Source organism: Acanthochromis polyacanthus, chromosome 4 (genome assembly GCF_021347895.1).
Source record: "Acanthochromis polyacanthus isolate Apoly-LR-REF ecotype Palm Island chromosome 4, KAUST_Apoly_ChrSc, whole genome shotgun sequence".
Lineage (NCBI taxonomy): Eukaryota > Metazoa > Chordata > Actinopteri > Pomacentridae > Acanthochromis > Acanthochromis polyacanthus.
In genome coordinates, this window is record NC_067116.1 from 7,108,658 (window position 1) to 7,134,933 (window position 26,276).

The following is a 26,276-nucleotide window of genomic DNA, read 5'->3' on the forward strand; positions in this document are numbered from 1 at the left end:
TGTTTTTGTGTTGTGTCATTTTGTGATCATTTTGCATCTTTCTGTGGTTATTTTGCATTTTGGAGGGGATTTTGTTACAAATTCATGTAATATTGGGGTAGTTTTGCCCATTTTTGTTTTATTTTTGGTAATTTCCTATTTTTGAGTCCTTTTTGCTGATTTTGTGTCTTTTGGGGTTAATTTTGGTCATCTTGGGGGTATTTTTATCAGTTTTTGCAGCAATTTTTCATCTTTGGGCTAGTTTTGCCAATTTTTGTTTTGATTTTGTGTCTTGTGGTAATTTGGCATTTTTTGTTGAAATTTTGTGTCTTTTTGGGAATTTTGGATATGGAAAAAATATGGAATTTAATAAACTTTGCCAATGAATCTCATTTGAATTCATTGTGATACAAAGTGCTCTCTGTTAATATACACAAACGTCACTGTGAAACAGAAGCAGAATTACCAAGCAGTGACACTAATTTAAAAAGAAACTCGTTATTTTTTCCATTAGTCGAAGCACAAAGCTTTTAACAGCTGTTTTCTCTAATGGAGAGGAGCTAAAAACAGAGTGACATTAAAGCTGCAGACGTCTAAAACATCTGGCTGCAGCTGTAAGAGGACTAGAAGTTTGCTGGTAAATGACGCCAGAGTTCTAATCAGCCTCAGAGACATGAATTATTCACCGCGCCGCAGTTTGACTCTCTGAAGACTTTAACCTCTTCAGCCGACAAACACTGGAGTAATTGGCCGTTTCCTCTTAATGTCCTCACAGATGATCCCCTTCATTACAGTAAATTGGTTTGATCCCTCCACGGCCCACACTGAGCATGTGCGGGGTCAGTTCCTCAGGGGATTGTGGGAGTTCTGGTGGTGGAGGGGGACAGAGTTATGGATCTGGATGAAGTGGTTGATGTGAGTCACTTCATAGGTGCTTAGAATGTATTTAAACCATAGAACAGATCAGATCAGTGATAGAAGACACTGAGGTCAAGTGAATGGATTTATTGGATCTCGAACCAACGGCTTCCTTTTATTGTAAATATTATTTATGCCCCCCAAAAGAACGCATGAAAAAAACTGTAATGTTCAACATTTGTAAAAATATCTATAAAATAAAGATGTTTTTAGTTGATTTAAACATGGTGAAATGTGTTTTAAAACAACAGATTTATTGAAAAAAATACAGATTTTTGACGTGGACGTTTATAGTTTTGGAGTGTTTCTGTTTCTTCTCTTCTTGTTTGTTATTTATTTATGTATTGCTTTATAGTCAATATGTATGAATCTGTTTTTTATTCAGGGATTTCACCAGTTAATCTGCAATTTAACACAACAAGAAAAATATGTAAAAATATAAATAAACATCAATAATAAAATTATAACTTTCTTTCAATCCTGATTATATATCCTTAATTTTTTTCTTTAAAAAATTACAAAGCAGGGAAAAGCAATAATAATTCAAATAATAGACTGCCATTTTGGGAAAAACATAAAAAACATTTTAAAAAAATGGCAAAGCATAATTTAAATGATGATTTTTTTTTTACCTCTTTTAAGATTTTGCATCTTTTTGTGGAAGTTTAGTGTCTTTGTGTGTTTATTTGGCATCTTTTCATTGATTTCAACAATTAATCTGTAATTTAGCAAAACAGGTAAAATCTGTACAATAATAAATGTTTTAAAATGATATACGACTTAAGATTTTCCATTTTTCAACGATCAAAACATTTTTCTTCTTTTTTTTAGTGTACATGTAAATTATATTCTGTTTTTCTAGGATTTTACTCGATATCTACATGAAATTTTAACTCTTTTTCCTCCAAAAAACATCAAATATCTATCAGTGGTGTTTTTATTGAATTAAATACAATAAGAAATGGTTTCATTTGGAATAATTTGGGGAAACATTGTTAAACCCATTATCTCTGATTGGTGAATGTTGTTTTCTCTCATTGGGGGTTTTGGGAATCCTCTAGTTCACATGTGCTTTTTATGTTCCTCTATCTCCAATGTCTGTCACATGTCCAGAGTTTGGGCCTCAGCTCGTTAAAGTCCTGGTTCTGACAGAAGACCGTGGACCATCCAGGCTGTACCTGAGTCCAGCGACGCCCTCTCCGGGGTTCTCATGCTCGGTCCGGTCTGCTCGTTCTCCACCTGGATCAGCTCCGTCTCATCCGTCTTCTTCCGGTTGTTCTTCTGGACCGACGACAGCAGACTCTTCCTGTCTCTGCTGTTCCTCCTCTCCACCGGTTCGCTGAGGTCCAGCAGGTCCAAAGTTGAAGACAGAACTGGGAGGAGAAGACAAGGGAAGCAATTCATGTTCCTATCCATGTTTTTGCACTATTCTGTTCTACTGCGGCCTTAAAAATGAGCGAGCTGCACATCGGTTGATTCATTTTGTCCAAAATCATCTGATAAGTTGTGAAAGTGTGAAACTAGTTGAGTTAAATTAACTTAAAACAAGTTCAATAAGCCTAATATGTGAAGTTAAATCGACCATTGATTGTGGACGAAGGTTTATTTATTTTACATTTTCCAAGTTTAAGGACTTTTTCTTTTTTTTTTTTGCCAGTAAAAGACAGTCTTTGAGGCTGCTGTCTTTTACTGGGAGATAAAAATAAAACTCTATGGTTGAAGAGAGTGAATTCATTTCAAACCAGAACTTAATTAAACAAAAGACACAGTAAGTTTCCATCATGTCTGTTTTCTCACAAAAACCAAAGTCTCTGGGGAGTTTAAGACTTTGAAGCTTTGATTAGGACACACATTCACTGCGGCATCGTTTCGATAAGCTTCTGCAACATCACAGCACTGACTTCTGTCCAGAGTTGGATTCATTTTCTGCAAAGATCTTGTACTGATGATGAGAGAGTTGGACAAAGTCTTCTCCAGAGCACCCCAAAGATTGTCAGTGGGGCTCAGGTCTGGACTCTGTGGAGGTCGATCCATCTCATGCTCCCTCATGTTACCATCCACTGATGTAAACCTGCTCATTCAGTATCTTCAGGTAGTCAGCTGACCTCATTCTTTGGGAACCTGAACCTGACCAATCTCAGACCATAACCCTAACCTCCACAGGCTGGTAGGCACTAGACATGATGAGTGCATCATTTCATCCATCTCTCTTCTTACCCTGATGCCCCCATCTGCTGGTTTATCTTCGACTTCTCTGGACACTAAACCTACCGCCAGGCATGGAGGTGGCAGTATCATTATACTATCAATTTAACTGACTCAAGTCTGAGACAGAAAGACAACAAATTTGTCATCTTTCTGACTTGGTTCTTCAGGTTCTTGTCAGGACTTTGGGGAGACCAGTCCAGAACCTTCATTACAGCCTGATGGAACCATTTCTTTACCACGTCTGACGTGTGTTTGTGCTTAATGTATTAAATTAAATATTATTACTTTAAAATCATTATTAAACCCCCCAAAAAATCATCTCAATTGTTGAATCTGAAAAATGCACACAATATATTTTTGTGAACACGACGTTTTTCATAAAAGAAGGAAATCTTTAACTTACAGATTCTTTGCTTCTTTTTATTTATTTATTTTTTTGGGATAATTTTAAATCTAAAGGAAGTGTTTGGAAGTGTTAAAATATTCATAAGAAGCAGGTACAGTACACTTGATTGATTGATTGATTGATTGATTGATTGATTGATTGATTGTCTACAGTATACAGCAGAAACCTTCTAAAACATTGTTAAAATATAATATAATATAATATTATAATAATATAATAATAATATAATATAGGTGACAGCTGGTTGGATAAATGGTAAAGTTCATGAATTTCCACTGTTGTTTGGTGTCTCTGTTGTGTTCAGTGAATCAGTCTGAATGTAGCGTCCTATTTCTGAGCTCCAGTCATATTTTACTACCTTTAAACTTTATTTCTCTGGGATAAAACACGACGACAGGTTTCACTTATTCTGCAGCGTTGAGCTTCCTCTGATCTCCATGTTTCCTGACAGCAGAGTCGAGCTGTCCGAGGCGCTCAGCTGCTCAGTTTTCCTTCAGGGAGAAATCTGGAAAATTTGCTGCTGCTCTTTTCAGCCGATCTAAATTTATTTCATGCAACTGAAAGATCCGATGTTTGGTCAGTTCAGTGATTTGATCGCAGGTTGGTGGAAAGAAAAGAAAAACCTGACATAGTGTTTGTAGATTGATTTATTTTGTGGTTTCAGTCAAATCAGGACTTTGTGAGAATATTTCCAGCTGTTTTTATAACTTTCAGTTTTCAGTAAATTTCTGGGAAAAAATGATTATATATACAGCGTGAAGACAAAAGTTATACTCGTGAATAGTTAACCCTATAATACATATATATATATATATATATATATATATATACATATATATGAAAAATAAGCTGATATATTTTTGCAACAGTGGGTTTTACAGGGTTAAACAAACACACAAGTGTATTTTGATAGCAATTTATCATATAAATAAGTGTTTTACAGAGAAATATTTTTTTAAAAATAACGAAAAGGAAATTAATGCAACAATGCGAACCAGTATTTGCAATTTTACTCTTGTAAACTACAATCGACACTCTACAATTGGAGTATTTATGTCATGTTTATTCTATACAACGTGCTTTTTATAATGTATATTTATTTCATTCTTGCTGCAGCTCTTTCTTTTATTCTTTACCTTTTTTTATTTTGTTTTTTATGCACTACGAATTCCAATAAAATTTGATTCTATTATCAAATGGCAGCACAGGTTAAATTAAGTTTAGAGAAATGTGGAATAAATAAAACTGACAAACTGAAAGAGTTCAAACAACAACAACAACAACAACAACAACAACGTTAAAAATAAATGACAGAATAAAATGCACATGAAAGCTCCTTATTCTGGTGTATATTATAATTTCACTGCTTTTTTCTATAATTTCTTGTTCCTAAACTCACATTTTTAGTGTTTATGTGCAGATTATACATGAAAAACCTCGGAATGAAATTGTTTTCTAAATTGACAAGCAACAACTTGTGATTTTATTTAAACATAAGAATAAAGTATGAACCAAACACTCAGTTCTTCTAATGTACAGTCTTCTACTGTTGCTGCTGTTACCATTTTTATTTTTAACCTGTTCTTCACTTATAAAGCTGATTTTAGGAAAAATAATTCCAAAGTTGTACCTGTGCAAATAAACTCCCAACAGATCTATAAAATAATAAAACTGAATAGCTAAAATGGCTAAAAAGCAATAGAAATAAATAAATAACTGAATAAAACATCTGCCAACAGGGTTAAATTCTGGTTGATGTTACAATTTCACAGCAATTTGTCCTCATTTGTTGCTCCATTTTAGTGTCCGTGTGCAGATATACATGCAGAACTTCAGAATAAAGTTGTTTCTATTTTGATAAGCAATAATTTGTGATTTTTAGGAAGACTTCCCTGGAAAACATCGTGAACCAAACACCCAGTTGCTGCCAAAAACTCCCGTTCAGTTGAGAAAAGAAATCCACAAACAGCATTTTTCTGTCTGCCGGTTACTTTGAGGAAACTAAAAGTTTTCCTCTCGTCTCTGAGGACCCTGACTGAGTGTTTTCTGCGATGCCAGCTCAAATCTGGAGGCACATGACTGCATAATTGGCACGCTGCTGCTTCCTGACAAGCAGCTGAGAGCGTTTGTTGACTGAAATCTCTGCGTAATTAGAGAGGAGGCTCGTCTTCAACGCCTGGTGCTCTTTAGATGACGAGAACAATTAGAAACCAGGGAGACGCCTGAACGGTCCCATTTAAAACCAAACACGAGCTGCTTAAGACGAGACAGTAGATGTCAGAAATGTTTTGTCTGTTTGAAATGACGAAGAAAAGTTTAAGCTGCACTGCGGAGGCCAAAGTTACAGTTTTATATCAAACCAATCAGCAAAAACATCCTGAACACTGAGATGAAGCTGATAATATTGATTATTGAGTAAACAGGAAAATGAAAAAAATAAAATGTTACAATGAGGAAAATAATGCAATTATCTGTAAAGTAATCCTAGTTTTAGCTGATTGAAATGTACTAAAATTGTGCCACTTGAAGGGCACACATTGTAAAAATATTGATTTTTGATGTGGAAATTATTTACAGTTCTGGCCTGTGCTTTTATTTTGAAATATCACTAGTCTTTTTTACAGTACATCAGTAATTCAAAAATCCTTTTTCTGTGATTTCACTAGAGATTATTTGTATTTTAAATAAACAGACAAAAAGCTTAAAAACTGTATTTTAATTTTGTCTAAAAACAGAAAATATCTGCAACTTTTTAGTTATTTAATGTTAATTTCTGTTATTTTTATACAGTTTATATGTAATTTAATATCCCTCTTCTGTGATTGTACTAGAGATTATCTGTTTTTTACATAGTGTAAAAACATGATTTAGAATTCTATTTTAATTTTGCTTAAAATATTGAAAATTTCTGCTGCTTTTTAAATTATTTAATGTTAATTGATTTTTACAGTACATAATTAATTTAATATCCATTTTCTGTGGTTTTACCAGAGATTATCTGTATTTTAACAAAACGTTAAAAAACTGATTTAAAACTTTATTTTAATTTTGCTTAAAAAACATAAAATATCTGCTGCTTTTAAAAATGTTTAATATTAATTTATGTAACATTTTTTTCAGTTGACAAGTAATTGAATACCATTTTCTGTGATTTTACTAGAGATTATCCGTATTTTAACAACACAGGTAAAACTGTAGAACTGATTATTTGTTTGTTTTTTCTAACAGCCAGTATGTCAGTTAATATTTTTTTTCTGGGATTATATTTATTGCAATAAATATAATCTGTAATTTAACAAAACAAGAAAAATCTCTTAAATAACAGTTAAATATTTTACCATTTTTCAGTCCTTAATAATAATAATTTTTCTTTCAAATAATGGCAAATATTTGTCAAATAATGATATTTTTGCTGATTTGCATGCAAAAAAAATACTGTGCAAGAACTAATTACCATTTGTGACAGCATTTACAGATGTGGCTGATTTTTAGGGTTAACGTCTAATTTTTAGTTTCCTTTCTCTGTGATTTTAAATGATAGATCTCACAAAACTAGAGAAAATCTGTACAATAGCAATTAATAATTAAAAACTAATCTTTTTAAAGATTATGATTCAACCAAAAACAAGATTTATAAATGTAACCCACAATAAGAGGGAAGATATCGATCTGAAACTCATGATTAAATCAGCTGAGAGGAGCCTCAAGGTTGCAGTTCTTTAAATCTTTCTACTGAACCAGAGCAGAACGCTGACAAAAGAAACCAAAGATCTGAAGATGAGAAGCTGCTGAATAAATGAGCTTCAGTCCACATCTGACTGGTGAAGGATAAAGTGAAGGAAACAATGAGATGAAAGTTAAAGTGCACGCAGCAGAAAGCTCCACATCAGCATCTACAAGCTCGTAATTATCATTTATTATTGATCTTGGTGTTGTTTAGTTCCTGAAACTTCCACTCAGGGTGGAAACTGAGTGACAGACAATCAGAGCTCAGGATTCAGACCGCAGGAGAACATCTGGAGAGCCTGGAAACTGCTGGAACACAATCAGCATCCCATCCATAACAGCAGGACCATCAGCATTTAACGGGTACAAATGTTCACCTGAAACTTCTGTTACCACACACAAACCAGATTCACTCTTTTTCTATATTTTAGTTCAAATATCCTAAATTGTTCACAATATCTGCACAGAAACTGAACTTCAGGCTGGATTTTTCTACTTTTTGGAACTTTCTTATTCCTGTTCTAGACCTGTAACATCAGGAGGAGACCAGAGGAAACATCTGGAGAACATAAAAACTGTATATCAGTCTACATCTCATCTGTAACAGCATGATATTTTGAATTTTATGGGTACAAATATTGATGTGAAACTTCTTCAGCCTTATTCTGAGAATGACACAAGAAACTGGATTTATGTTTTTCTTGCTTTTCATTCAAATAATCTCAAATTTTGCAAAATTTCTACATGAACTAAATCTCCGCCTGGATTTTTCTACTTGAAGGAAGTTTGTTGGAACCACTTTGTGGGTACAAACATTCAATCAGCCTCATTCTGAGTACAGCACAGGAAAGTGGATGAGCAGTTTTCTTGTTTTTGATTTTAAATATCCCAAATCTTGCAAAATATCTAGACATAAAGTGAATTTCAGGCGGGATTTCTCTACTACTGGGAACTTTTAGATTCATGTTCCAGACCTGTAACATCAGGAGGAGACCAGAGGAAACATCTGGAGAACATGAACACTACAGATCAGCACCTCATCCATAACAACTTGGAGTTTAAGGGTACAAACAAGAAACTAGACTTTTTCTTGCTTTTGACTTTAAATATCCCAAATCTTCTATACTATCTGCACATACTCTGAATCTCTGGCTGGATTTTTCCACTTTGGGAGCTTCCAGATTGCCGTTCCAGGCCTCTGACAGCAGCAGGAGCAGAAGGAGGCTTTGGGGAGACAGAAGGTTTGAGAGTTTAACCACAAACGTTCCTCCTCCTCCGTTCTTTGCTCGGCTGAATCAGCGGCCAGTTTGGAGATAACACATGTCAGCTGGAGCTGCAGTCTGCTTCTGCAAATTATCGTCAGAAAAGATGCTGCAGCTCGTTGACGGAGATCCAGACCATGTGGAAACCAAGATGGCATTTGTTTAAGTCGGGACGCTCGATTTCTCAACAGCCAGTTCATTTTAGCTCCATTACTGGCAGAACTGAAAGCGTTTGTACTGCAGAATATATATACATGTTTACAGAGATAGCTCAACATATACGAAGAGGAAAGCATGATATATAGTAGCAGGAAATGGAAAATCTGGTGGAATTTCTGCTACATTTGGAAATAAACCTGAATATTTTCAAGAAAACTGACAATCTGTGTCATCATCACTCTTCAGAAAAAGACAAACTTTTATTCCTCCTTTTTTTTTTCTTCTTTCAGACAGGCAGCATGAAAACCACCAGCGTAAGTCATTAGCAGACAAACAGAAGAAGGAATCTCCGTTAAAAATGGTGCATTTCCTGCTGATAATCCCAGTTAAATAGAACACAGCTATAGAAGCATGCATGTTAAATTCTGCATTTCACACAATGCAAAATAAACGTCTTCAGAATCGTTTTTGATGTAAAAAAAAAAAACCCTTTTGAATGTCATTCAAAAGACAAAAAAACATGAAAAATGCAATAATATAACATGAAAAAAATGATTATTTTCTGCAAGATACCATATCCATTTGTCATCATACTTCATCTTTATGAGGCCTTTATTAAATATATGTTTTTTAGCATTTTTAAGTGGACATTAATGTATAATAAATATTGAAACTCACCTATTCTTATTCCTAGGTTTCATTCTTATAGATTCTTTATTGTGTACAATTATCAAAAAAAGATGCAAATGCAGTTATTAAAAAATAAAATAAAATAAAATAAATAATACAAAATAAACATTAGAAATATCAAAATATCAAAATGCCATTATCAAAAATTAAACTAAATAAATCAGTTTAAAAATAAATAAAAACTAAACATTCTAAATATCAAAATGCCATTATCAAAAATTAAACTAAATAAATCAGTTTAAAAATAAATAAAAACTAAACATTCTAAATATCAAAATGCAATTATCAAAATTAAACTAAAAAAATATTTTTTTAAATAAATGAAAATAAACATTCTAAATATCAAAATGCAATTATTATAATAACAAAATAAATAAAAACTTAAAAAATAAACATAAACATCATAATGCAATTATGAAAAATAAAATAAATGAAAATAAAAAAACAAAAATAAACCTAAATATCAAAATAGAATTATTACAAATAAAGTAAAAAATTCAAATAAATGGAAAAATAAACACGTTAAATATCAAAATATCAAAAGGCAATTATTTAAAAATGAAACAAATAAATAATTTAAAATGGAATAAAAATAAACGTTGTAAATGTCAAAATATCAAAATGGAATTATCAAAAAATAAAATAAATAAAAATAAAAAACATTCTAAATATCACAAAAACAAAAGTCAATTTTCAAAAATAAAATAAATAAAAAATGACTAAGATAAATAAAAATAAACAATATGAATATCAAAATATCAAAATGCAATAATTTATCATAAAATGAAATGAATAAATAATTTAAAATGAATAGAATAAACATTCTAAATAAATAAAATAAATAATTCAAAAATGTATTAAAAATAAACATTATAAATATCAAAATATCAAAATGCAGTTATATTTATTTATTTATTTAATTCATTAATTTATTTTTATTTATTATGAAAAAATAAAGATTATGAACATAATCTAGAAAGGATAATTATAACATGACATATTAAAAGCTGCATTTCCACTAATTCTAGCTGTACTTTTGTAATTCTTGTCCTGCTTCTTCCAGCTTCATCTACAGCTTTTTGTAAAGTTTCCCTCTATAAAGTAGATCTCATCTTAACTTCTTTTCTTGTTGCTAACTATAACAATGCTGTCAAAACATGGAGCCTCAATGGTTAAAAAGCATCTTAAACTCGATTAAAAAAAACACCAGCCAACGGTCAGAATGAATTTCCTACCGGCCGTGTTGGAAGTCACTGGGCGGGAAAGTCCATCACACTTGGTCTCACAGAGGAAATCGTCGATGGAGGGGCTCAGAAGAGGACGACTCTCTTGTTGCTCGCTCACCAGCTGCAGGAAAACAAACAAACAAACAAACAAACACACACACAAAGAGACACTTCAGGCTTCTGAAACAAATCCTCTGATAGAAGTCCCTCATTTTTGTTAACGTGAAGTGAAGTTCAGCCACCTCGGTCACGATTCATATGAATGCGGAGGCCGTAAACAAATGACAAGTAAACAAATGACATGTAAACAAATGATAAGTGACAAGTAAACAAATGACAAGTAAACAAATGATAAGTGACAAGTAAACAAATGACAAGTAAACAAGTGACAAGTTAACGAATGATAAGTGACAAGTCAACAAATGACAAGTAAACAAATGACATATAAACAGATGACAAGTCAACAAATGATAAGTGACAAGTAAACAAATGACATGTAAACAAATGATAAGTGACAAGTAAACAAATGACAAGTAAACAAATGATAAGTGACAAGTAAACAAATGACAAGTAAACAAGTGACAAGTTAACGAATGATAAGTGACAAGTCAACAAATGACAAGTAAACAAATGACATATAAACAGATGACAAGTCAACAAATGACAAGTAAACAAATGACATATAAACAGATGACAAGTCAACAAATGATAAGTGACAAGTAAACAAATGACATGTAAACAAATGATAAGTGACAAGTAAACAAATGACAAGTAAACAAATGATAAGTGACAAGTCAACAAATGACAAGTAAACAAATGACATATAAACAGATGACAAGTAAACAAATGATAAGTGACAAGTAAACAAATGACAAGTAAACAAGTGACAAGTAAACAAATGACATGTAAACAAGTGACAAGTAAACAAGTGACAAGTAAATAAATGACAAGTAAACAAATGATAAGTGACAAGTAAACAAATGACAAGTAAACGAATGACAAGTAAACAAGTGACAAGTAAACAAATGACAAGTAAACAAGTGACAAGTAAATAAATGACAAGTAAAGAAATGATAAGTGACAAGTAAACAAATGACAAGCAAACAAATGACATGTAAACAGATGACAAGTAAACAAATGATAAGTGACAAGTAAACAAATGACAAGTAAACAAATGATAAGTAAACAAGTGACAAGTAAACAAATGAGTGACAAGTAAACAAATGACAAGTCAACAAATGATAAGTAAACAAGTGACAAGTAAACAAATGATAAGTGATAAGTAAACAAATGACAAGTAAACGAATGACAAGTAAACAAGTGACAAGTAATCAAATAACATGTAAACAAATGACAAGTAAACAAGTGACAAGTAAACAAATGACATGTAAACGAATGACAAGTAAACAAGCGACAAGTAAACAAGTGACAAGTAAACAAATGACATGTAAACAAGTGACAAGTAATCAAATGACATGTAAACAAGTGACAAGTAAACAAATGACATGCAAACAAATGACACGTAAACAAATGTCAAGTAAACAAATGACAAATAAACAAATGACATGTAAACAAATGACAAGTAAACAAATGACAAGTAAACAAATGATAAGTAAACAAATGACATGTAAACAAATGACAAGTAAACAAGTGACAAGTAAACAAATGATAAGTAAACAAATGACATGTAAACAAATGACATGTAAACAAATGATAAGTAAACAAATGACATGTAAACAAATGATAAGTAAACAAATGACATGTAAACAAATGACAAGTAAACAAGTGACAAATGACTGCACAGTAGCAGCGTGATGTTCTCTCAAAGTTCTTTATAAGGGAAAACACACTCATGCTGCTTGTAGCACATTATTTATTTACTGTTAGATGTTAGACTCTGAAACTGTTTATTTTGCCTAATTTTAATGAAATATTTTGACATGCAAACAGAGAATATAGACTCTCATAACAACAACAACAATAATAATAAAATTAAACTTTATTTCTATTGCACTTTTGAAAGACTAAGTTTACAAACTGCTTTACAGACAAAATTTTTAAAAAATCAAGAAAGAAAATGGTCAGTTCGAACTGAATTTAAAAAATTCTCAAAATAAATTAGTAGAGAAGCAGATAAAATGATAAAATCAAAAACATCCAGGTAAGAGAAAGAACAAGTGGAATTTAAAAAAAAGAATAGAAGGTTACACCATAAACCACCAAAAAAGGCTCAAAATGATAACAATGATTGTAATACTAAATAAGTAAACTAAATATGTAAATAAGTTTTTAAAAAGGGTGAAGGAGGATAAAATGAGTGATTAAAAGAATAAAGTTACATTTAAAAAACTGATTTTATACATGAAAAATAGAAAGAGCTAAATACTTTAAGTAAAATAAATACAGAAATAAGTAAATAAAGATTAAAAGAGAATTAATTATACTGATAATGAATCAAAAATAGAAAAAGTCAAATAATATGAGTGAAATAAAGTATATAAAATGATTTTAAAAAGTCTCTAAAAATATTTAACAGGATATTATTATATTGATTTTACTGTTAAAATAATAACAATAAAATAAGATAAATGCAAGGTTAATAGTAATAATAATAATAATAATAATAAAATCGAAGTAGTAAAATAATAGAAGTAAAATAAATAAAAAAGCAAGAAAATAAAAATTAAAAAAGAATACTATCAACAATTAAATAAAGTAAAAAATAGGTTAAAGAGATGATAAAAATATCCATCCATTCTCTATACACCGCTTTATCCTCATTAGGGTCGCAGGGGGTGCTGGAGTCTATCTCAGCTGACTCAGATGAAGGCAGGGGACACCCTGGATAGATCACCTGTCTGTCACAGGGCTACATATACAGACACACAATCACACTCACGGGCAATTTAGAGTAATCAATTAACCTCAGCATATTTTTGGACTGTGGGAGGAAGCCGGAGTACCCGGAGAAAACCCACGCATGCACAGGGAGAACATGCAAACTCCATGCAGAAAGATCCCAGGCCCACCCCGGGATTTGAACCGGAGATCTTCTTGCTGCAAGGTGAAAGTGCTAACCACTACTTCACTGTGCAGCCCTAATAGTAAAACAATTTAAGTAAAATAAATGCCTAAATTATTAATTAAAAGTTACAAGAAAATAAAATGAATAATGAAATAAATAAATTTAAAAAACAAAATGACAATAAAAATGTCTGAAAAAAAACAAAAATTATAATAATATCATTCTTTTTAACATTATTATTAATAAAAGCAATGTATTATTATATTTTAAATAAAAGTTTTATTACTATAAATTGGTTAAAAACTTTGCAAACTGATGCTGGTTTCTCTGATGTTTACATGTTTACTTATGGTTATATAAATGCTTTAATATAGTGTTATTAGTCGTGTCTTGGATAAACACAGCTGCTGTTTGATGGAAAATCCCAGCCCTACTCTTACATACACACAGAACATAGTATTTGCATCATACGTGGGGAAAAAAAAACAGCTCATTAGCATTTTATTTTGAAAAATCCGGTCACCACAGTTCATATGATGTCAGCGAGCGAGGGCTAATGATCGCTGGGATCCAGATGAGCTGGACTGGGATGCTCTCAGTGGACGCGTCCCAAACAATAATTACTGCTCGTCTCACCTCCAAACCATGAAAATGCTAATAGCACTCAGAGCAGAGCAGCTGCAGGCCGGTCAGTTGGTCGCTTCATTATTCTGAAGCCTCCAAAGCATCCAGCTGCAGGTGGCTGCAATCTGCTTCATCATTTGGAGGTGGAAGCCGGTTTTGTCCCGTGTAAAAGGCTAAAGCAGCGCCGCAGTTTGTCTGTGTGAGGCGTGGAAACATGACATTTGCCATTGTTGCTCTGCAGGACGCGGTCGCAGGCAGAATCTTAATGAAGGTGCTAAAAGTTTAATTACCGAGCATGAAATGGACCGAACACGAGCTGCAGAGTGCACGACGCAAAGTGCTGAATATCATGTCCCTCCCAAATGTATAAAACGTACGTCCTTTAGCATGTTTTTAGTCCACATTTACTTCTTAAATGACCTCACTGTTGAGTAAAAACAGCTGCTTAAAGCACACATCTATATTTGATGTATTTTATAGATTATGCATTGACAAGTTTGCATTTTTTCCATTCACAGACAAACAAGTGTGCATTTTACCATCCCTCCTGCAGAACTTACTTCTATTTAAGGGAAGCTGGAGGCCACAGAGGCAGAAATTAAACTATAAATGATCTGGTTTTAGCTTCAGCATGGCGAAAATTCAGTTATCACAGTGCAAAAAAGCAACTAAATGAAGTGAAACACATCATGCTGCAACATTTTAAGATAAAAAAAATTGTTTTTGTAATATTTTGTCTTGCTTTTGTCATTCTGTGTCTCGTTTTTGTCATTTTTATGTCTAGTTTTTGTTGTTTCATGCCTCATTTTTGTTGTTTTGTGTCTAGTTTTTGCCATTTTGTGTCTCATTTCTTTCATTTTGTGTCATGTTTTTGCCATTTTTTGTCTAATTTTTATTTTGTGTCTCATTTTGTCACTTTGTGTCTAATTTTTTCATTTCGGTGGCATTTTTGACATTCTGTCTCATTTTTGTAATACTTCATCTCATTTGTGTCATTTGGTGTCTCACTCTCGTCATTTTTGTCTTGTTTCAGTCATTTTGTGTCTAAGTTTTTTCGTTTTGTGTCTTGTTTTTATCTTTTTATGTCGTTTTTGTAATATTTTGTCTCATTTTTTTTTTATCTCTTTGAGTCTCGTTTTTGTCATTTTTTGACAAATTTTTGTCATTTTGTGTCTCGTCATTTTTGTCTTGTTTTTGTCATTTTGTAACTAGTTTTGGTCTTTTTTGTCTAGTTTTTTTATTTTGTGTCTCGTTTTTGTCATTTCTTAGTGCAAAATGAAGAGATTTAGTTGCAAACAAAACATTTCCAACTAGAAAAGCACTCAGAGAGTGCAGACCTCTGCCAAGGATAGAGAGGAAAACAGCAAACCCATGCAGTAAAGACTCTTCAGGTGGAATCAAACCTGCATCTCTGACACAGTTCTGTTTACGAATCACCTTCTTAACCAGTTGAGCTATCTGGACACCTTGTTCCACTTTGTTGGACGATAACCTATGATGTTTTTGTCATATTTTGAACCACATACTAAAAACTTCAAAGTGATCCAGAATCCAGGATCCTTTCCGGATTGCCAACAAAATTAATTCAGCTCTTCCTCTTACCATAGTCTACATCCCCTCAAAATTTCATGTGAATCTGCCCAGGCGTTTTTGAGTTATCTTGCTAACAGACAGACAGACAGACAAACGCCGGGTATCACATAACCTCCTTGGCGGAGGTAATTAAAGTCAGCTGGTGCAAATTCCTGCATTTTTTTAGTATACACTACCAGTCAAAAGTTTGGACACGCCTTCTTATTTAACTGTTTGATGTACAACATGGATCAAAAGTGACCCGAATCCAATGGAAAATGGGTATGTCCTGACATCAATGGGTTAACGGTTTTTCTTTATTTTAATTATTATTTACATTGTAGATTCTCACTGAAGGCATCAAAACTATAAATGAACACATATGGAATTATGTAGTAAACAAAAAAAAAGTGAAATAAGCCAAAACAGATTTTATATTCTTTGCTTTGATTGCTGCTTTACACAGTCTTGGCATTCTCTGGATGAGCTTCATGAGGTAGAACCTGAAATTGTTTTCCAGCAGTCTTGAAGGAGTTCCAGAGATGCTGAGCACTTGTTGGAACTTTTTCCTTCATTCTGCGGTCCATCTCCCAAACCATCTGGATTGGGTTTAGGTCAGGTGACTGTGGAGGCCAGGTCATCTCCATCATCTCCTTCTTGGTCAGATAGTCCTTTCACAGCCTGGAGGTGTGTTTGGGGTCATTGTCCTGTCGGAGAATAAATGACGGTTCAACTAAACCAAACTGGATGTTGATGTCATGTCGCTGCAGGATGCTGTGGTAGCAATGCTGGCTCAGTGTTCCTTCAGTTTGGAATAAATCCCAACAGTGTCACCAGCAAAACACCCCCACACCATCACACCTCCTCCTCCATGCTTCACAGTGGGAACCATGCATGTAGAGACCATCCGTTCACCTTTTCTGATCTCACAAAGACACGACAGGTGGAACCAAAGACCTCATATTTGGACTCATCAGACCAAAGCACAGATTTCCACTGGTCTAATGTCCATTCCTGGTATTTCTGGGCCCAAACTAATCTCTTCTGATTGTTGCTTTTCCTTAGTAGTGGTTTTTGTAGGTTCCTGGGTAGTTCCTAGATGGTTCCTCTTGGATTCATTCAAAGTTTTTGCAATTTTCTGGACTGACTGACCTTCAGTTCTTAAAGTAATGATGGACTGTCGTTTCTCTTTACTTAACTGATCGGTTCTTGCCATAATATAGATTCTAACAGCTGTCAAATAGGGTTGTCAACTGTGTACTAACCTGACATCTGTACAACACAAATGATGGTCCCAAACCCCATTAAGAAAAAATGAACCTTGACAAGGCACACCTGTGGACTGAAAACCATTTCAGGTTCTACCTCATGAAGCTCATCCAGAGAATGCCAGGAGTTTAAAGCAGTAATCAGTGCAAAGAATACAAAATATAAAATATGTTTTGACTTATCTCACACTTTCATGTTTCGTACATAATTCCACGTGTTCATTTATAGTTTTGATTCCTTCAGTGAAAATCTAGAATGAAAGAAAAACCATTAAATGAGAAGGTGTGCCCAAACTTTTGACTGGTACAACACGAGAGCATAAAAATCTACTGTATTGATCACATTTTTTAACTCTGAGACCTCAAAAAGAGGTTTTTTCCTGCTTTTCCAGAGACTCAAACAGAGCATTAAGGCTAAATTTATAGCTAAAGATGGAGGTTTAACAGTGGATATTGTCTTTTCTGGTTGAAATTTAGGACTTTTTAAACATTTGAAGCAACACAGAGAAGAAACAGTGACCAGGAAATGTTGATTTAGACTCTCATGCTGCCAAATTTACATTTTCTGAGGCCTAACAGCTGATTATTTCAGAATAATTTCAATATGAGCACCAGAGCATAGATGAATTTAGCAAAAATCATCTTTAAAAACATGGTATTTCAAGTCGATGCTCCTTGGGAGGTTTTTAGCAGAGATGGTTTTGGAGCCATGCCATCCTCAGTAATATTACATTTTAAGTTGCTTCATGATTTTCGTCTCCGTTAACATTTGCTCCGCTTGTGTTAATGCACAACTCCTTAAAGCAAACAGAAGAACAACGCTCATGCATATTTCAGCAGCAGAAATGTGTTTTTGCTTAATAAATAATGATGTTTAACAAAGAGACATTAGGTCTGGAGGGATTTAATCCTGAAACAGAAGCAGAATGTTAACAGAGAGGATCGTGAGCTCAGGTGATCAGGTGAGTGTGAGGATCTGGTTCACGTTCATTCACCTGGTTTCACCCTCAGCGTTTCTCTCTAAAGGTCACGTTTATTGAGTGATTTACGGACTGCGATCGAAGGCCAAAGCAGTTACAGTTGTTTCATTTAGAAGCAGTGAAGTGAAAGAAGTGGAACGCTTCGTTTCACCGCAGCGGCTCAACTTCAAACCTCAGTAATAAGAATAATAATAAACGTTCAGCCGCCGGCCTTCAGCGCAGGAAGTGACTCATCTCAGACGACTTTTAATTAGATCAGTTTGACTGGAGATACGAGAATGTTTCCTGATTAATGGACTCCTGGAGCATCGGTGGGATTTAGCAGTTTATCAGCAACCAGGAGGGAGGAAAGAAACTCTTTGAATGTGGGGTAAAATAAATACATAAATAAATGAATACATCAGTATAAAAAAATTACATTTTTTCACAGCAAAATGAGGAGATTTGGTTGCTAAAAAATGTAAATTTTAAGTCAAGTGGTGCGAATTCCTGTACTTTTTCAGTGTATCTTTACAGTGAAAAATAATTGAAATTAAATAAATTAATTAAGTGAAATTAAATAAACCAAAAATATATAATGATAATAAATGGAAAATTTATGTGTCATTCACAGAAAACAAACACAGAATCATTGTAGGATAAAATAATTAATAATAATAATAATAATAATAATAATAACAATTAAAAAAACAACTGATAATCTGTGTCATTCACAGAAAACTAAAACAGCTTCATTGTAAAATAAATAAACGCATAAATAAATAAATAATAATCAAAATCCTGAAAATCTGTGTGTCATTCAGAGAAAACAAAAATGGCTTCACACACAAAGAAATAACTCAAAATCTGACAGCAAAGTTCTCCAGACTGCAGTGGGATGTGGTCGCCTTCAAAAAATAATGGCAAAAATCTGCAAAATAGCGATATTTTAGTGGCTTGAAATTTAGAAAAACTGTAACTGTATGCTCACACAGTGTGAAAGTGAAATTAGTAAAATTAGTAAAATAACAGTTAAATGAATTATTTGCTATTTTTCATTCCTTAATAGGCATATTTTTCTTTGAAATAATAGCAAGTATTTGAGAATTTGCAATATTTTTTCTTGATTTAAATACAATAAAAATAGCAGATTTTTTAAAGTTAAATGCTGTATAAAAAATTCTCAGATATAAGAAGATAAAATTTCGATGTGGACATTATTTACAGTTCTGGTCTGTTTTATTAGGGTTCACATAACAACTTTCTAATACTTTTTTCTGTGATTTTACGAGTATTTATCTGCATTTTAAAAAAATACAGGGGAATCTGCAAAATAACATAAATGTTTTAAAAAATACAAATAAAATTAAATTTATTTTCATGACTCATTCATTCATTCGTCTCTTAATATAATTATTTAGCATTTAACATTTTTCAAGAGTATAACTTTTCTTTTATATATATGTTTATAAAAATGTTAAGAATGTCAATTTGTAAAATTGTAATTATTTTACCGATCACATCTCACTATATTGATCGTCTGCTCTACAAATCTGCAAAACATTCAAACTGTGTGAATAATATTAAACTAAACCTGTTAACCTATTTTAAACTGTTTGTTTTTATCCTAATGACTTACCTGATTCTTGATTAATAGATCAGTTCTTGACCCAAATATGTTTGGATCCTTGATTAAATTAGTAATTATTTATTATTGTTTTATTTTTAAACATTCTCTAGTCTTAGTTTCTGTGCTGTGGCAATTGAATGCTTTTCTTATTTTTTTCTCTTTTTATCGATTTATTTTCATTTTTTATGAAAATAACTGATTGGCCAAAAGCTACTTATTAAATTTCTAAGGTTTATTGTAAGTGTCTTTTCTGTTCTCCAAATATTCCTTCCTTCTGTACAGGGTGACCCAAAAGTTTGGAAACAAATGAAAAGTCTATAATCCAAATAATATAATGTTATTTCAATAAATCAGTACCACAGATATATTCAGAAGAGTAACAGATTAGTGTAAAACAAACATATTTCGACATGTTCATGTTTGCTTCTTATACAAAGTTGTGAACGTTTCCACCAACTGGTTACACTGGTTACACTGGTCTTCTTCTTCTTCTTCTCCTTTCGGCTTTTCCCTTCAGGGGTCGCCACAGCGAATCAATTGCCTCCATCTAACCCTGTCTGCTGCATCCTCTTCTCTCACACCAACTACCTTCATGTCCTCTTTAACCACATCCATAAACCTCCTCTTTGGTCTTCCTCTAGGCCTCCTGCCTGGCAGTGGGAAACTCAGCATCCTTCTACCAATATATTCACTCTACACTGGTTACACTGGTATCTTCTGGAATGAACCTTCATTCATGCTTATGAAGGTTCCTCAAACTGGCCAGTAAATGTTGCCTCATAGTACTTTTTGATGTTTAAAAAAATTAAAACTGTCAGATACTTTACCATCAAGAGTTTTGAAATCTGACACTGATGACCTGCATTTTGAAGTTATGCTCCAGCAGACCTGGACCTTATGGTTCTATTAATTTTCTTCCGAGTTATTGCACTCCGCAAATACTATGCCTTTAAGTTATTTTATTATGCTCTAACAAAAATGGGTAAAATAAGAGTGAATTCATGCACCCCCAACTGAAATAGACACTGCAGTTAAACTTTGTTTCCAAACTTTTGGGTCACCCTGTACAACTTGTGCAGGTCACTGGTGAATTAATCATCAATTTTCTCAGTTTTCCTTCTTGAACGCAGCAGGTTCAGTTTCCATTACACATTAAGTCGTGTTTTTTTCTCGAGGCATCGCCTCAGGATCAGTGTGCTTTAGATGAGGTTGTCTTTAAACCAGCTGTAAACGCCGCTATACCACTTCCTTTAATTACTTTTAAACCTATAATTGATGTTGCAGATTAGTGGAAATAAGCAGATGTCCTCCTGTCTGGTTGTGTTTTCTGTATTAAAGTTGTGTTTCTGTTGTTTTCCACCCATCAACTATTTAAACGGATCCTTTAAATACCAGAAACAGATCAGTGTTTAAAACCCAGCGGAGGCCTGAAGCCGCAGAGCTTCTCCTAATAATGGAGATGATGTTCATAAATGCTCATGCTGAGAAACATCTGTCACTGAATAACGATGTTTACGACGTCTATCTGAGCCACTGTGAGGAATTAAACCCTGACCTTGGACTGACAGGAGGTCAGCGCTGACATTTAGAGCTCTGAAATCCTCCAGAAACGCCTTTATTTTGTTAAACGGTCCCTGGTTTCTAGGAAATAATGATGGAGGCTGACAGGATTCTCGGGAAATCTGGCGTTTAGCTGTGAAACTAGATTCTTATTGAGATAAACTGCAGCTAATATGGTGCTTAATTAACTCACTGAATATAAAAAGAGGACCTTTTTAGAGAAGGATTTGTTAGATTATAAAACATTCCTGATCCCAGGAGGTTAAATCCCAAACTGGAAGAAGTTTCATTGTTTGTGTGTTTGTTCTTTTTTACAGTGTTTAGCAGTGTCCTATTTATGACATTTTATTTGTGACTCTTTGTGACAGTTTTTTTCTCTTTTCTCTTCTTTTACCTCTCATTTTTGTCATATTGTGTCTTTCTTTCTGTGATTTTGTGTCTTGCTTTTGCTGTTTTGTGTCTTGTTTTTTCTGTTTTGTGCCAAACCTTTTGTTTTTGTCTCTTTTGTGTTACTTTGTTTTGGTCATGCGGTGTCTCATTTCATGTTGTGTCTCATTTTGTGGCTTTTTTTTTGGGTTTTCTGTCTCATTTGTCTGCTTTCAGGTCTCATTTATCTCATTTTTGCATTTTACTTGTCATTGTCTCAAATGTTTTGTCATTGTGTGGCTTGATTTTGTTGTGTTAAATCTTTTGTTCGCATGTCTTTGGGACAGTTTTCTCTCCTTTCTCTTATTTTCTGTATTGTTTTAATTACGTTGTGTCCAGTTCTTATTTTGTGTTTCGCTTTGTGTCTCATTTGTTTTGTTCTGTCTCATTTTTCTTGTGTATCTCGCTCATTTTTTGTCTAATTTAATCATTTTGTGACTTGTTTGAATTTGCTTTGTTCACGTCTCTTGGACAGCTATGCCTCTTGTTACTTTGCATTTTATTTTGGTAATGCTGGGTCTTATTTTTACTTTCTGCATCGTTTTGTGACTCAGTTTTGTTGTTTGGTGTCTCGCTTGTCTTTCTTTGCATCAAAATTTTCTTTGGTATCTTGCTTATCATTTTATCAAATTTTTGGAGTTTAAGTCAATAATATTTAGTGATTTTGTGTAATGCTTGTGTCTTTTTCTGTCTCCTTTGTATCATTAAAGTCTTGCTTTTCTCATTTTCTGTCTCCTTTGTGTCATTTAAGTCTTGCTTTTCTCATTTTCTGTCTCATTTGTGTCATTTTGATTCTGACTTTTCTCATTTTGCGTCTCATTTGTGTTTTGTTGGTGTCATCTTGTGTCACATCTTTTATTCCTTTCACACCGTATCCTGTTGGTTAACAGTCATTCTTGTTTGAGGCTCCAAAAAGCTTCAGATTATTACATTTTCTAACAATATTTTGGGAAAAAAAAGTACAATAGCATCATGGTTTGGCTAAGTTTTACAGTGATTCATTAAAGTGCATTGACTTTAGTGATCTACAGCGCCCCCACGAGGCTGATATCTACCATATTTTTTGGTGAAATGTGTCCCGTCAATGGCATACCGTAAAATTTGAAGAAACAAAAACTCTGCAAGGCTAATAACATTTCTTAATTCCCTCCTGACACACTGAGCTTCACTTTGGGTTTGGTGCTAATTAGCAAACCTTAGCATGCCAGCGCATAGCACCTAATGACATTAGCATTTAGCACAAATCACAGAGCTGCAGTCTGACTGAGAATAATGACCGAACGCAGTCGGCCTGATTTGTGTTTTAGCTTCATTAGGGTTCACATCCTGCCGTCGGTTTCCAGCGTGAAAGTCGACGGCGAGGGTGAAGGTTGTGTCTGTACATCACCGCTGGCAGCCTCCGAACACTAAACGACTGTTGTCGCTCTTCAAAGCTCTCCCAGTGATTGCCACAGGGGCCAGTTTTAAATCACGGCGGCAGGATGATGAGACCTCTTCATTTTCCTCCTCCAATCATCCAGAAAATGGGGACAGAGGAGAATCTACTGTGCTGATCTGGGGAGCAGCGTAGCAGGTAGCATGCAAACACTAATTATAGGTTCAGTGTTAACTCAGGAGAGGAGCTTTCTGAGCCCATTATTCTCACTCTGCTGTTTTCCCCCGCTGCCTTTTTCCCGCTCCTTTTCTCTCCCCCTTTTATACTTTTTTTTGCTCTTCTCTCATGCAAAGCGCTTTGGCGTTTTGTTTACAAGTGCTTTAAGCAGTAATCTAGAAAATTATGTAATGGAAAACTTCAGCTAATTGCGCCGCTTGGGCTTGACTCCAAGAGATCACTCAGATGTTGCCGTCAAGGGAACGAGTGTACCAGGAAAAGTTGTCAGAGCCTTGAAGGAGGAGAGGTTGAGGTGAGGATAGAGGATGGAAAACACTGCAGAAAGGGGGAAGGTGCATGAAGAAAAAGAAGAGATAAAACCTGAGGGAAGGTTGTCGAGAGAAATAATTACAGTCGAAGTTTTCTGCTGTTTGAAAGTCACATGAAGAGCGTCGTGGTCAGGAGTTATATCACATTTAACTCTTCAGCATCTGTGTTTTTTAATGTGAAAAGCTGTTTTCTTGGTTCCTGTGAATCCGTATAAAGGTTCTCTTTAATGCATCAGGTTGTTTAGTCATTACAGCTGCTGTGAAGCTGTGGGTGGCAGCGATCTGCTCCCTCCAGACTCAGGTTCACTTGGTTGGATATTTTATGAGTCATCATAATGGCTTTGCATGATTTATCCTGAGGCTGCAAAGTTGGAAATGAAATAGTGAAAAAAAAGTAGCTAGGACTGAACTTTTTGCTTCTGGATGAGCCATGTGTTATCCTATATCCTCAAGAAAGTATAAAACCTCTGTACGTTTATTGGTCTTTTTATGATCCAAGATCCATTTTGTTTCTGGTAAGATGGAAATCTTCCCAAAAAAAGCTGCAAATATTGATTTAGAGTTTTTAAAAAGAGCTCAATAACTTCCCTAAATGGCTGAGAACTGCAGTTTTTGGAAAATGCACCAACAAGAGCACTTCTTTTGCATTTGTTTGGGATAATTTCATCTCTAGACAAAGATATATTTGCTGCTTAAGTGTTTGTATGCAAGATTTTAACCACAAACTTGCAAACAAACAGCTCTACATTAGTTATTCCAGTCACATTCACATGTTAATTCATGTTGGTGCATGTGAGTCCCTCCCATTGAAACTGTTGGTCCTCCTTTGTGCATTTATAACAACATTGACCTCTCAAACCAAATTATAAATCTCCCCTTAACAAGGGAGATGAGGATAATTTCAACTTTAGGATAAGATATATTTGCTGCTAGAGTGTTTCTATGAAAGATTTTAACAACAACCACAAAAAGAAATCTGTTGCTTTTGTGAAGCCTAAAGTAAGAATGACTGCTAAAAAGAGGATATTGTGAAAACTGAACAAAAGGTTTGCACAAATTGAAATGAATGAGACAGAAAATGGTGCAAAAACACCATTGAAAATATACAGACACGACACAAAATGACACAATTCTACTGAATTGAACTAAAAAAAAGACAAAATGATAGCGAGAAATCAAAGGAAAAAGAGACACAAAGAGACAAACGAGACACAAAACAACATAATATATCTATATCTACCAAATATGAATATTATATTGCAAGCATGTAAAGCTATAGCTCGAAAATAGTGGCCTTAGCAGTGAATTAAGTCATATTTTGAGCTTTTCTGTTCTGCATTAGTCGGTTTGGTCATGTTTGAATGTTCATTCATGTTGGTGCATGTGAGTCCCTCCCACTGAAACTGTTGGTCCTCCTTTGTACTTTTATAAATAGAGTGACCTCTCAAACAGAATTATTAATCTCACCCTAACAAGCGTAAATTTCTTGCATTTGTTGAAGTCTATTTCATCTTTGGACTAAGATATATTTGCTCAAAAGTGTCTGTTTGCAAGATTTTAACAAATATAGACATAACGCAGCAGCAAACAGGGGTTTTTTGCTTAAATATATGTGGTTCAATAGTGCCCTTAGCAGTAATGAGAACAAATATACAATTGCATTAGCGATGAAAATTCTGATGCCCAAATTTAAACTAACAAAAATTTCAACAATAAATTTTGTTAAATAGTTGTAGTTTGTTTTTTGTGTTTAATGAACTCCAAAACTCAGCGGTGGGATTAAAAATCATGTTGTCTTTGAAAAAACAAGCCACATTTCCATTTATTAGAGCTAGAAACTACAAAAACAAGAAGAAATTGTTGGATTTTCTGGTTTCTAATCATATTGGACCTGCTTTTCCCATGGAAAACTATAAAACTATTTAAGAAAATGGACAAAAAAAGAAAAATCTAATAAAGCGGGAACAGTAAAACTGTTTTGGGGGTAAAATATGAGATATAGCTGGTAGAATTAATAAGTTAAACCTCATCTTTTTATTCCCAGACAGTACTTTAAGTTTATCTACATTTTGTGTGATTTATTTTCTTTTTCTTAGCATTTATTTTCTTAACATTTAGTCTTCCTCAGTGGCAGGAATTTTATTAAATTTTTGGATTTTCATCTTGTTGCTTTATTGTTGAGTCCATTTTTTTGATGTCTTCGTGCAGACGTTTCCCGTCGCAGTCTGAGACCTCTGAGACCCGCCGGGACATCGTTTGTGATCTCGGACTCTACAAATAGACTCGACTTGACTCGACATGTGGCGTGAGGAGCTGCAGTCAGTCGCTAAGTGACTTCAAGCCGAGACACGAAGCCTCTCGAACTGCTGCCTTAGCCGGAGATCTGCCCACGTGGAAACTACATCCAGCGTTTACATTTCCCGTTTACTGACAGGTCTGAGAGGAACAAATAAATATATCAAGTGAGAGCTGACTTGTGAACCCAACAATCTGAGGATCCAGATGGAATTTTGTGCACAAGAAAGAAAAACAACCTTTTTTAGAGGGTTGAGATATAAAATATTAACCAGCTGCTCTTAGAACTGTTGTGTAGGACGAGATGCTGATATCCTTTAATGCATGCATGAGACCCTACTAAGACTCTGTGGGATGGTCCAGTGAGCGAGGACATCCTCTGGGTTATCAAGGTGTCCTCTTCCCTTCCCTAGGTGTTTCACC

At 34.0% G+C, this 26,276-nt stretch overlaps 1 protein-coding gene across 3 annotated transcripts in view; it reads right to left on the reverse strand.

The window, feature by feature from the left end:
- The window catches only part of pex5la (peroxisomal biogenesis factor 5-like a), a 185,122-nt gene that overhangs the window by 66,297 nt on the left and 92,549 nt on the right, over positions 1-26,276 (reverse strand). For all 3 annotated transcript variants that reach the window (XM_051947475.1, XM_022198054.2, XM_051947476.1), the window contains 2 exons: positions 10,584-10,695; positions 2,076-2,270 (listed from right to left, as the gene is read on the reverse strand). In XM_051947475.1, coding sequence (XP_051803435.1) covers positions 2,076-2,270; positions 10,584-10,695 — 307 coding nt within the window. The remainder of the gene's footprint in view (positions 1-2,075; positions 2,271-10,583; positions 10,696-26,276) is intronic.